This window comes from Aedes aegypti, chromosome 2, assembly GCF_002204515.2.
Source record: "Aedes aegypti strain LVP_AGWG chromosome 2, AaegL5.0 Primary Assembly, whole genome shotgun sequence".
Lineage (NCBI taxonomy): Eukaryota > Metazoa > Arthropoda > Insecta > Diptera > Culicidae > Aedes > Aedes aegypti.
In genome coordinates, this window is record NC_035108.1 from 256310080 (window position 1) to 256323207 (window position 13128).

General features: G+C 36.7%; 1 protein-coding gene and 1 long non-coding RNA gene across 3 annotated transcripts; one reads left to right on the forward strand and one right to left on the reverse strand.

Annotated features, from left to right (window-relative positions):
- Positions 1-23: 23 nt before the first annotated feature.
- Positions 24-11417, forward strand: LOC5578363 (zinc finger and BTB domain-containing protein 17). Of its 2 annotated transcripts, XM_021844831.1 has the most exons (7): positions 24-209; positions 277-471; positions 3184-3354; positions 3414-4220; positions 4281-4576; positions 9914-10470; positions 10531-11417. In XM_021844831.1, exons 2-7 carry the CDS (start codon positions 283-285, stop codon positions 11337-11339), a joined length of 2829 nt encoding a protein of 942 aa, XP_021700523.1. In that variant the 5' UTR covers positions 24-209; positions 277-282; the 3' UTR covers positions 11340-11417. The 2 variants fall into 2 exon arrangements, with proteins under 2 accessions (XP_021700523.1, XP_021700522.1); XM_021844830.1 differs by having other exon boundaries at positions 24-471.
- On the reverse strand, positions 4938-6006 carry LOC110676546. The gene is made up of 2 exons (XR_002500500.1): positions 5650-6006; positions 4938-5592 (listed from the first exon to the last, which is right to left on the reverse strand). It is a non-coding gene; the product is annotated as an uncharacterized LOC110676546 (long non-coding RNA).
- Positions 11418-13128: the final 1711 nt, after the last annotated feature.

Consider the following 13128-nt stretch of genomic DNA (forward strand, 5'->3'; position numbering starts at 1 on the left):
CCAGGTTTTCATATTCTGATGTCTGTTTTTGCTCTTGAAGCCAAGGACGCAGCCATTCGACGAGCAAATTTCACTCTCAACAGATGGCATAGCGGTAGACTAGAGAATGCAGCGCCGTATTGCAATGTTCTGCAAAAGCGGCAGTTTTCAGTACTGTGTGCGTCAAATCAAACAAATTTCATAGTCGAAAATCGGTCAACAAATCGATTGTGAGTCGAGGAGAGTGATTGTGTTTGTACGGAACTAATGAAAAGCGCCTCTAAATATTTGAAACAGTGAAAAATGGATGACTGCAGCGAAGAGCGCCTCTCCGAGGAGTTGAAGACCAAACGGATTTGCCGGTTCTGCTTGAGCCAGGAGGAACCGCTGGGCGACATTTTCACCAATATTCCGACTGAGTCCAGCGGAAGCAAAAGTAACAAAACGACGACGCCCCTGACACTGCAAATAATGGCCTGTGTTGCGATTGAGGTAGGTTTTTGTTGGAATTGGGTGTAACGCAATGAATCGATTGATTCCAATAATTTTGAATGGGATCTGTGAATGTTTTGGCGGGTATCAGTCCAGTATTTTGGATGCTGCTTTGCTAAATTTTGAAAGGTATTTTCGAGGGGAAAGAGTCTTTGCTGAACATTAGTTCCCGATACGCAAAGCGGCAACAAGCGCTAAATAAAATTTTATGAATGAAATGTGTGTGTCCAAGATGGCGGTGGTCGGCTCGTTTGGCCGCGGTTTGAGTTTTGCTGTTGCTCAAATTTATTATACACGATAAAACGTTCTTTCTCCGAATCATAAGTTGGATTTACTTTCCTAGAAATCGATGCCTCTCGTTCTTCTTTTATTTGTTTTGTAGTAATCCCGAGGTATAATTTATAGGTAATAATACTGTCTTATACTTATGACACACTTGTGGTATACGTACCATTGTACAATTATCTTGAAATGGGTTTCTATACTGATGATTGTCTTCATTCAAGATAGCCTTTGAATAATTTTCTTGACAGCTTGTACCATGGTACATGTATCAGATGTCTGTCCAAGGTATTACTACGATGGAAAATGAGTAAAAAAAAATACATTTATGGGAAATCCAGCTCAGTAGCTTTTTTTACCGTGTGGTTCGTGTCCAGGAGAAGCGTATTGAGTACAGTGGTTTCTCGATTTTGCCATTGCAGAAGTTATTCAAGAATAAAAAATAGCTATGAAAACATGGGAGAACGCCAAACATGACAGTTCCGTTAGTAAAAATGCAATGGGATTAGGATTGTCTCATCACTTGTTATTTTAGGCAAAATAAAAAAAAAAAATCTTCAAGGCGGAGGCAGTTATTAGTTTATCTATCGAGTAATCGTACAACAAATTTTGTTCTTCATATTTTTATTTTCGGAAAGTAAGCATAGTAAGGAACCTATTTCCAATTATGGTCCTCATTCGGTTGTCCGACATTTGGCGGTAAACCATTATGCGGTCAACCAATTTGCGGTGTACCATTTTTCGGTTTGTACCTTTTCGCGGTTACCGGTTTTCTTAGGCTAATAATGTATTACTGTCAGCTCTCCATAACTCGATATTGAACGGACCATCGAGTTAGGGAGATATCGAGATACAGAACACAAAATCAGAGTAACTGGAATCCATTGATCTATTGACCAAATGCCGTTTGGCCGAATCGCGAACTTAAAATTAATCAGATAGTTCCAACGCTGATATATTGGATTTATAAGTGTGGCCCCATGACTGATTTTTTAAATAATTTTATAAGTATTTTTTCCTGTTTTAATATTGGCTATTCCTTTTGAGTTTTGCTAGGGTTATTACTATTGACGAAATTTCGCTTATGTTTTAATTGATAATTTAACCTCATATGGTTTAAAGAATATTTGTATTACACTTGCTTACACTTTCATGAGAGATTTTTCATTTTTTTGATCATAGCACAGATAACAGACGTTTAAGTTCGATTGTAGAACTGTGTAAGACAATGACCGGTCATTTTAAATGGCTACATAAGTAGATTTATTTTGCGATGAAACTGTGGATGGATGTGGGTTATGAAAAGGGTCCGCGTGATATGTGGAGATTTGAATTCGAAACTTGTAACCAACTGAGTTATTGGGTCACCAAGTGGCTCGGTAGCTTAGTTGGTAAAGCGCTCGTCTAGCATACAAGAGTCTTGGGTTCAAATCCCAGCCGAGCACGTGGTTTTTTTTTTTTCATAATTTTTCCCATAATTTATCCATGTTTACCGCGCGTAATGAGTTAATTAATTTAAAAACCATGCGGATTGGATTACAGAAATGCTCAATATATGTGTTACTACATGAAATTAAATTAATTTGGATTAATTTTAAATTATTTGTTCTGTCTAATTCTATTTAATCGATATCAAGTCGATATCGAGTCGATATGAGTCATCGGCTCATGGAGGTTTTACTGTATTTTCAATAGTTTATTTTACCGCAAAATTCTCTCTCTTTCGTTCTTCAACAAAACTTGAAAACAGATTTCTCAAAAGAGAGCAAGAGAGCAATTTTCTGATGACGTCACCGTGCAATGGGCAATAGAGAAACGCCAATGAAGTACATTCAAAATAATCCACACGTCAATGCTACGTAAAAACACGTATTTTTTTTCAAGTGCTTAGATTCCCAGACGTGGACATTCCCCAGAATCTCATTGCGCAGTATGTATCATTCCACAGAAAACTATATACCTACTTCAAAGTTTAAAAAAATAAGCTGGAAAATATTTATTTTGAACTCCATACAAATTAATTAAATGATCAAGAGCCATTTGGCTTAATGCTCATTTGGTCAATGATTATTTGGCATAACATGAAGAACATCCTATTTAATAAAAGAAGCATAACTATGATAGGATACTTAATGGTCTGATTTTCTGGGGAATGTTATAGAATTCATCACAAGATTTGACTATTGCTTGAATAAATCAACCCTGGAGAAGTTGCATCTATCAAGGATCATGGAGTGATCTTTGATTCCAAACTCTGCTTTCATAATCACACTGCCACGTTTAGGGCCTTGTTAGTCTTGTTCACTCTTGTACGTCTTGTATACTGTTTAATAAAGTTTGCGGAGATTTTTTTAGGTTAATATAAGTAAAATAGTCTTCAAAAATAGAATTAAGTAAACTCAAGACAATACACTTATTATATATTTTTAGGTATACAAAGACGACGGCATGCCGTGCACAATTTGCGACAATTGTCGCCATTTGATGGATCATTCGTATCGATTCAAACAGATCTGCAAAAAGGCGGATACGCTTCTGAAGACGTATCCAATTACGGGAGTGTGGCCGGAGAAACTTAAAGTCCCTGTTAATCTCTTTAAGGCATGTACCGTTCATCACTCTATCCCGTTTGTTTTAAACAGTTTTCAATCTATTTGCAGACGGTTTCGGTGGAAATGGCACCCAAGCCTCCGATTCGGGAGGTAAAACCACCACCCCCAAAAAGTGATGTCAAGTCAAGCCGCATTGTACCCGTATCATCGGTTGAAACTGTAGCTGTTCAAGCAGCGGTACCTGCATCGAGTACCACCACTTCGGAAGATCCCATAATTTCGGGTTCTAATAGCTCACGCCTGCAAATCGGTGCAGCAGACGAGGACGTCAAACCAAAAATCGTCAAGTTGAGCATTGAAGATCTGCGAAACATAAAACAAGGAAAATCAATCAACAGAGTCAACCTTATCCATAAAACGTCACCTTCGAAGCGCGTTGAAACTGTGTCCACAAAAAGTTCAGCAGACAAGCGATCACCTGTGAAGATTATAAACGGGAGCTTGAAAGGTGCGAGCAAAGCACCAGTTATTTTAAACAGCATGAAACCACCAAACAGAACAGAAGAACACATTGTTCAAACCAGCGATGGAACGCTGGAGATCGTATGCATTGAATCTGCCCAAGACCCGGCTGCTGATGCAATCGACCCGATGAAAACTGCCCCACCGGTCGAGACCCACGTTTATCCCTGCACAGAATGTGAGCGGACATTCCCGTTGCGTCAGTTGTTGGAAATTCACCTGCAAAATCACAACCGAGAACGCAACTACCCTTGTGAGATGTGCGATAGGCGCTTCTTCAGCAAATACGATCTCTCGAAGCACAATCTCACACACACCGGCGAGCGACCGTTCGTTTGCATAATCTGTAAAGCGGCTTTTTCGCGGTCTACTCTTCTAACTCGTCATCAAAAGGTTTGCCATTTGCAGTTACTTTGCCAAGTCACCCATTTCATGCTAGGTTGTTTCTTCTAGATTCACAAAGATCAGCCAAAGTTCCTGTGCATGTACTGCGAACGGACGTTCTTATCGAACGATGAACTGCAAAAGCACATGGAGTTCCACAAGAAGAAGCGACCGTTCCAATGCCAGAAATGCCCGAAGAGCTTTGCCTACAAGCAAGGTCTCGAACGGCATGAAGTAACCCACGAGACAAACCTTCCCTTTCCGTGCGAGCACTGCGAGTTGAGTTTTTCATCGGCAAGCAAACTGGCGCGCCATCTAACGGCTCACGCAGGAGCCCGTCCCTATCCGTGCCGCATGTGTTTGAGGTAAGTTGATGCTTCGAGTTGTGTACAGGAATTGTATTCTTAGAAAATTGAGAGAGTATCTCTCACTTATCGCTCTTTGTAACAATCATGATCCGTAACACATCATGAGAACCTGCTTATAATCTTCGACTACAGTTCTGATTACATCGGGGGTATAACAGTGCATGATAAAACCTAGTGATCCTTTAGTGATCATATAAAAAATCAGTAGGTCGGGACGAAAAAAATCATGCTCACTATACTCAATTCACTGAATTTATGCCACCATCAAAGTAACCGCACCACCACCAATATGATTGTACCAATGAAGATGGCACAAAAGTACACTCTGAGAAGTAATCATGTTCAAGTCATTACCAAAAACATATAGCTTTTTTCCATAATGCTTTCCATATAGCTCTTATTTAGAAATCGTATAGATAGCGTTCATTATGAAAATCACATACCTTTTAAGCATAAAGACGATGGATATGGAATCCAATGGAAGCTGGTGTTATAGACAGAATCATATACATTTCATCCAAAATAAATATAGATAATAATTGGTTCTTTAATAAAACTAAAATAATTTTTAAATGGCATTTACTACATGATTATTTGAAAAAATATATCTCAAAAATAAAAATACGCTAGAGTAGTACATTTTAAAATTATTTATTTGATATAACGTATTAGAATCCACGTAAATGATTTCTTGTTTGACATGCTTTGAGAGGGACCAAATACTTCCCCAGTCTTCAAATCTTTCATCATCCGGGTATCCGGATCCACTACCTAACCATCTCATAGTTACTACTGGAACCTGAAGCAAAGTTATTTTTGTTGTAGGATGGTCGGTACAAAAATCTAAAACAATGGAACCATGTTAACAAAATTTAAGCACAAAACTAACTGCCGAATAAAACATCTCACCTAGATATCGTCAAACAGAACTTTAGAAAGTTCTCAGTTGTATAGAATCAGCAGCGAATTTCTTCAGCGAGCAAGGTAAATGCTCGCAATAATGGTTTCACATTCTGAAATATGTACATAAAACTATATAATTATTGAAAAGCTTATATGTACCAGCTTACCGTTATAAATTTGCAAAAGCTCGTCGTTAAACCAAAATCTGCGACCAGATTGTATGCAGTGGCCGCCATCGTAGTACTAAATATAAACAGATTTGTTTTCACAATATAAAATCATATAACATGTATCTGATTTTTCAATTACCGAATGGGTAAACGATATCCAATAAGTTATATGTGAAATTCAAACGGCTTCCATATGGTTATTATTTAAACCTCGTTGGACCTTCATATAGTCTTTATTGGGTGTTAATAAAACCTATCAAATATGAATTCTGATGCGTGTATATGATTTTCCAGATAAATATAATCGGATTAATTGGCTCAGTGTAGATACGTATAACAAACAACGATGCCCGTATGTCGCACACTGGGGCAGATCGCTGTTTTCGACGGCCAAAACCTCTAGTACTCTAGATATGCACCCTAGAGGTTTGGTGTCTTCGACAAAGTGTTTTTGAATTACTTGTACTATATTTTGACACATTCAGATTTGATCTAGATAAGTGAAAACTGATCTAGATCAGTTTTATCTTTTGATAGGAGCGTCCTAGCAAAAAACTTTCTTCTGCAAAGTTGTTCATTGAGGCATTTTTGACATTTCTTCGGAAGACACTTACACTCTATCACTGACGTGGATTACGATATATGACAATTTAGTAAAAACAGTAAAAAAATCGATTTTGACCATTTTTTCATAAAAAAAATATTAAAACATTTTTTGTCATCAAGTATTAGAAGCTTAACTATAACAAAGTAAATTTACATCATCCACTAGCGAAATTTTCAGATTTAATTATATTTTTGGTAAAAACAGTCTAAAAATAGTGTTTTGCAAAATCCAGGATAACTCATGAAGCGGCAGATGGCGGCAGTCAATATTTTGTATACGACTAGCCAAGAACATAAGTTTCATTGCACACTGGTCCAGGAAGCTAATTTAGGCGGACATGAGGTTTACATCAAGATTTATTGATTTTAGAGCCATAGTTTCTTCTGAGAATATGTTTAGAATTTTCAGTACTACAAAATGTACGGATCAAAAATTGTTTTACGGTGATCGCAAAAGTGACTTATACGCCAACTTTTTTTATTTTAACGAATCGTAAGTTGGTATGTTCAGCAAAGTTGTAGCAAATGATCATAGAAACAATTTTGCCGAACAAACTTTTTCTCGGTTTTGCTTAAGAGCCGAGATAATTAAGTATTTTTAATAAAAAATCGTTTTTTTGCTCTTAAGTGTTTTATTTTTTAGTTTTATTGGCTTACTATGTTCTACAAAGTTTTCATATTTATTATTTTCTACAACTTTGCTGAACATACCAAAGTTGTATTTCTTATGGTTTTCATGTTATTTGAATTTTTCATCTTTAAATTAGTTACTTTGTATGCCTTGTATCTCAACTATGAGCACCTCAAAAACATATGTCTTTCCACCAAATGATTTTGCAGTCTTTCGAGTACATGTGAGCAAAATTTGGAGAAGATGATATTTTTCTATCTCGTTTAAAATCGATTTTACTAATAGACGATATGAGATAAATCCCTATTTATTGAATATTCATACATGTTCAACTCACAAAAGTCATGGCTAACTAAGCACATCAAACCAAAGGTAACACGTGTATTTATGTAGAAAGATAAAGTACATCGTTTTTCAGTTGTTTTCGACTAACTTGGAAGCTTCTCCGTAAAAAATTGATGAAAATATGTTAAAAAATGCTTATATTTGTGAAACTTTTCATGAATTTATATTTTTCAAATGTATTTCTGAAGCATATTGCATGTTGACGAAGTGTTTTGAAGAAGTCATCTCTAAACTGGTATTTCAATCAACTTTTAAACGGAATTCAAGATAATTTGTCCCATATGTGTATCTACCTATCTATCTATCCTTTGATTTTTATTATAGTAATAGCAGGGGTACCGGGGGCAGTATGGACACCCCCTGTATCTTTGCATAAGCGAACACTTTTACACTTTAAATGCAAACATTATTTCAGTTGCCTATCGGAGGAGTAAATTATCCACTAAAATTTCAGAAAAAATGTTCAAAACATTGATTTTAAATAGAAAAATTGAGCATGTTTTAATTTGGTTCGAAAATTATAACATTCACACCTCACCAAATAAGGTTTCAGAGGCAAATGACTGCAAGTTGACCGATAATGTAGCTCTTGATTGAATCTTCAATTATTTATGCTATATTCAAAAATATAGTAGATTTTTTTCTGGTACTTTAAGACAATGAAAAACTTATATAAAAATTTCTTATACTGTTGGGGCAATATGGACATCGGGTGACGAAGTAGAGAGAAAAGTCAAAGTCAAAGAGAAAAAAATATAACTTCAAATACAAAATTATCCAAAAATTTTTAGCATTCAATGCAATGATTATGAAGCGGAACCACAAATCAGTTGAAAATCGTCAATTCTTGATTAAAACTAACCTGGAGGCAATATTGAAAGCATCTCTACGAAAAATGTCGTAAATTGGTTTTAATCATGTTTCCAGGGGCACAGTGACCTGTAACTATGGTTTCCTGAATATGAACTTCATTTTTCGAGGTTTTGAGAACGATCGCGGGACTATTTTCCTATAAACATTGGGGTGTCCATACTGCCCCAGGGGGGTGTGCACTGTGCCCCGCTAGCTTGATGGCGACTACCAAATATAAGCTTTTTTTGAACCTATTTTTGAAAACAAAATATTTTTTTCCCAATTATGCAACCATGTTTAACAAATGATTAATAACTCTAAAAAGCATACTGCAGATAAAAAACAGTATAATATTCATGTCCTCACAGTCAAAATAGGCAAATTCCTTAGGGTGTCCATACTGCCCCGTGTCCCTGTGTTTAATAAAAGCCATATTATACGATACCAGTTTGGTGATGACTTTTTCAAATCACTTCGTCAACATGCAATATGTTTTAGAAATACATTTGAAAAATATAAATTCATGAAAAGTTTCTCAAATATAAGCATTTTTTAACATATTTTCATCAAGTTTTCAAACCATCACAACAAAAAAGCCCCACGTGGCCCCACTTTTCTTTCTTCGGGACAATAAAACTTATGTTCTTGACTATTCATATACAAAAAATTAGCTGCCGCCATCTGCCGCTTCATGAGTTATCCTGGATTTTGCAAAACACTATTTTTAGACTGTTTTTATCAAAAACATAATTAAATCTGAAAATTTCGCTAGTAAATGATGTAAATTTACTTTGTTATAGTTAAGCATCTGATACTTGATGACAAAATATTTTTTAACATTTTTATTTTGTATGAAAAAAATGTCAAAATCGATTTTTTGACTGTTTTTACTAAATTGTCATTTATCGTAATCCACGTCAGTGATAGAGTGTAAGTGTCTTCCGAAGAAATGTCAAAAATGCTTCAATGAACAACTTTGCAGAAGAAAGTGTTTTTGCTAGGACGTTCCTATCAAAAGATAAAACTGATCTAGATCAGTTTTCACTTATCTAGATCAAATCTGAATGTGTCAAAATATAGTACAAGTAATTCAAAAACACTTTGTCGAAGACACCAAACCTCTAGGGTGCATAACTAGAGTACTAGAGGTTTTGGCCGTCGAAAACAACGATCTGCCCCATTGTGTGTCGTTGGTGTTTATGATTATCAGAAGCAGAAGAGTGTCAGTTTTAGAAAATTGATTATCAATGAGGTTCAAATGCATTAAAAATATGCTGCTTTACGGTAATGAAGGGTCCAATGCACGGAATGGACTGTATTGACGCGTCTTTAGTGTGTCTCGTGCAAAAATTACAACTTCCCGAAGCGGAATGTAAAAAAGTCAAGCTGGATAGAATGAATATCATTTTTTGTTTCCGATTATCAAAAAGCGGTTGAGTAGCAGCAGGTTAAAAGGAAACTGACAATCTTGCGCAAGCGCTTTGCCATTCTTTGTTGTGTTGTCAAGGTGAGGATAAAAATAAATAAAAATCAACGAAGATTCTACCCAGCAAGTATCAATGTAGGCGAGGGTAGATTGAGTATTTTCGTCCCTGCTCTAATTAAACTGTTCTCTCCTGTTTCCGTTTTGTTTCGTTGGATACTGTTTGGCCTCTTGTCTGTTTTGTTTCTTTGCGGTTCCTGTTTAGCTTAATTTTTCGTGCGTGAGGTCTCTAGAGCTCATACATTTTCATGCATGAGGTCTCTAGAGCTAATATTTTTAAGACAATTTCTCGCTACCAATACAGATACAATAAATCAGATTCAAACAATGGTATATTCCAACAGGTCATTCATGCTGAGCCATCATCTGACGAGACACGTCCGGTCGCATCAGGGCGGCAGAGGTGCGTACAAATGTAACGAATGTGCCGCTATGTTCGATAACCAGGACGACCTGATCTACCATTCGGCCGAACACGCCACCAAAAGTTTGACATGTCCTTTGTGCCGTGAGCATTTCGAAACCCTGGAACAAGTTACGGAACATATCAAGGAGCACTCGGAGGGAATCCAGTTTGCATGCGATTACTGCGACTTGCTGTTCACTACGGAGCAGAAATTGGACGACCACTGCCAGCAAGAGCATTTGTCCGTGCTGGCAATGGAGCGCACGGAAATGATCCAAAATACCACGGATGAGTCGCAAACTGGGCAACAGTTTGTAATCGAAGAAATCTCTATTCAAAAGGATGGAAGTCAGATGATAACGACTTTCGTCGACGGAAAGGAGAAGGAGAAAAAGTTTATTAACAAGGATCAAGCACAGGTGTTCAAGAGTGAAATCGTACTACAAGACATTCCCGTGCAAACTGAGGAGGAGTATAATGAAGAGACATATGAAGGTAATATTGAGTAACTTACGTATTCGATCTTATTTTAACATTTTGCTTTTTTGATGATAGATCAAGGCGAAGAGTATTATGAGGAAGAAGAGTTAGACGACGAGATTGACGGAGCTTCTAATGATATAACGATAAAAAACGAAAAAATTGAACCCGTCAAACCAGCGGTAACCCAAGTAACTAAGTCAGAGCCATCCTCATCTCCACCGGTCAATGTTGTAAAATCTGCTCGTCAAAAATTAGATTGCATCCTCAAAACGGCGCCATCTACCGTCCCCAAAAGTGTTGGAGACGTCTTGAAAAATCTACCTAAAGGAGTGGTAGTTAAACGACCGAACGCGCCTCAGCAGTCCACGTCAACTTTAATCGAAAAGAAACCAGATCCCTCTCTAGTAGTTGCAGCACAAGCGGCCACTTCGAAAAATCCTCCAGCACCGACACCTAAACCAGTTACAGTACAAAAGAAAACGCTTCAAAACGTGCAGCCAAAACAGCCTCCGCAAACTCTTGCAGCTAAGGCTGTCCCCATAAAACTCGAATCTCTGAAAACCTCTCCTAGAACGGGTACCAAGAGGCCGGCAGAAAACACGAAGTCGCCTTCCCCAGTCAAAAAACTAGCAGTGGAAGCTACCAAAAGTAACACTAGCGCCACACCTTCTGTGTTCACCCCAAAACCAGTACTCAAAGCGGTACCCAAACCAAGTTCAGTCAAGAAGAGCAAAACGTTCGAAATGAAAATAGGCGACCGAATGGTCAAGGTGCAGAAGGTTGTGATGACCAAAGCGGAAGTGGCCGCAATGGCGCGTGATGGCAAAATTGAAATGCAAGGCGACACCATGATTTTGAAACAAGGTAAGACTAAGAAGTAGGTGATAGGCGAAAAAGTGCAAAAATGTGTTGCTGGTATGCCAACATTTAATAAATATGCCATTGAACCTAAACGATAATTTGATAGGATGACATCCTTTTGGTAAATATGTTTCGAATATGCTCTATTGTGCCTGTTTGTATCTGGATTAACAACACGAACGTTTCGCTAGCAGAGCTGATCTGAATGGACCAAGAGCTCCATCATAACTTTCTCCAGAAAAAAAAAACAATCACGTTCGATTACAACTTGTTTCGCACAAGAATTGAATTTGTAAATCACATTAAAGACTCAGAGTGTTCCTTTAGGAGTGCTTCGTGAAGCCCAAGCAAGACGGTTTGTTTTCGGGACGCCAAGAAGTTTTGCTGTCAGTGTCAGTTTTGTGTTCAGTCGAGGATGGATTACCAACTGGTGAGTTCGTTTCATGCTTATGATAACACATTTTTTCTTGAAAGCGTAACTTTTATGTAATATTAAAACAAACTTTGTATGGTTCGTCACTATAAGTGTCGGCTTTTTTCTTATACCTTTTCAATATACATATATTTTTCTCTTTTTGACATTATTAAAAATTACCTTTTGAATTGTTCGACATTGTAATGTTGACGTATTTTTTTAAACTTCTACCATATCGATACAAAATGTACAGTAATACTCATATGTAATTTTCAAACAAACTATGTATGGTTCGTCACACGATCTAAGTACTTATACTGGCTTATTAACAGGCCACTGCCCCAGCAAACGTTACCTCAAAATTATAGGTAAATTGCAAGAAGATATGTGTCGTTTCTGTAAATTAGAAAGCGAGAGCACTGAACATTTGTTGTGCAAGTGTATTGCACTATACCACAAGCGTTGCAAACATTTAGATAAAGGCCTGCTAGAGCCTAATGAAATTCGAATCTACCATCCAAAACAGGTACTAAATTTTATCCGAAATGTAGAACCTGATTGGGATGCACGCCAATAGCTGTGGAGATAGTTACGTAAATTTGTTCATTGCCAAAACGATTAACTTTTTACGCGTTGATAAGGATAAAGAAATCAGAAAGATATATTTCATGTCTGATGGAGCAGCATCGCAGTACAAAAACCGTAAGAATTTTTCGAGCCTATGTCAATTTAAATCAAAGTACGGAATTGATGCAGAATGGCATTTCTTTGCTACGTCACATGGCAAAGGTCCTTGTGATGCTTTTGGAGGAACCATAAAGCGCATGGCCACAAGAGCAAGTTTAGCCAAAGAACGTGAGCATCCAATTAAAACTGCAAAAGAACTATTTGATTGGGCGAATCGCAGAAAAGAAGAAGATTTAACAAAATTATCATTTTGTTTTACTACTACTGAAGAGTACGAATTAACGGCATCAGAGCTCAGCGAGCAATATAATAACGCGAAAACGATCCAAGGAACCCAAAAATTTCACTGTTTCATTCCATTGTCAGAAAATAAAATTAAAGCAAAACTATACTCGAACTGTACTGATAATGATGCAAAAGTGTTCGATATTGTAAAAAAATTGAATAACAATAAATAAATAAATAAGTATTAATAAAATGTTTTCATGATCTCATAACGCATAGCCAAATCCAAAACTTTTAAAGTTTATATATAACATTTAGAAACTCATCAATCATACTCTAAAAAAAATATCCTGGTAAAAAAAAAATTATTTTCGTGTAATCTGTTAGTTCATTTTAATTTATACATATATACATATACATATAATATTTATACATATACATAATATTTATAAATATAATATACATAATACTAATGAATACAT

What these genes read in the sequence shown, in the direction of transcription:
- LOC5578363 (XM_021844830.1), top strand. Translation starts at nt 283, where the DNA reads ATGGATGACTGCAGCGAAGAGCGCCTCTCCGAGGAGTTGAAGACCAAA. An exon ending in TTCTAACTCGTCATCAAAAG is followed by an intron (nt 4,221 to 4,280) that starts GTTTGCCATTTG and finishes TGTTTCTTCTAG; the next exon opens with ATTCACAAAGATCAGCCAAA. An exon ending in CCGTGCCGCATGTGTTTGAG is followed by an intron (nt 4,577 to 9,913) that starts GTAAGTTGATGC and finishes ATATTCCAACAG; the next exon opens with GTCATTCATGCTGAGCCATC.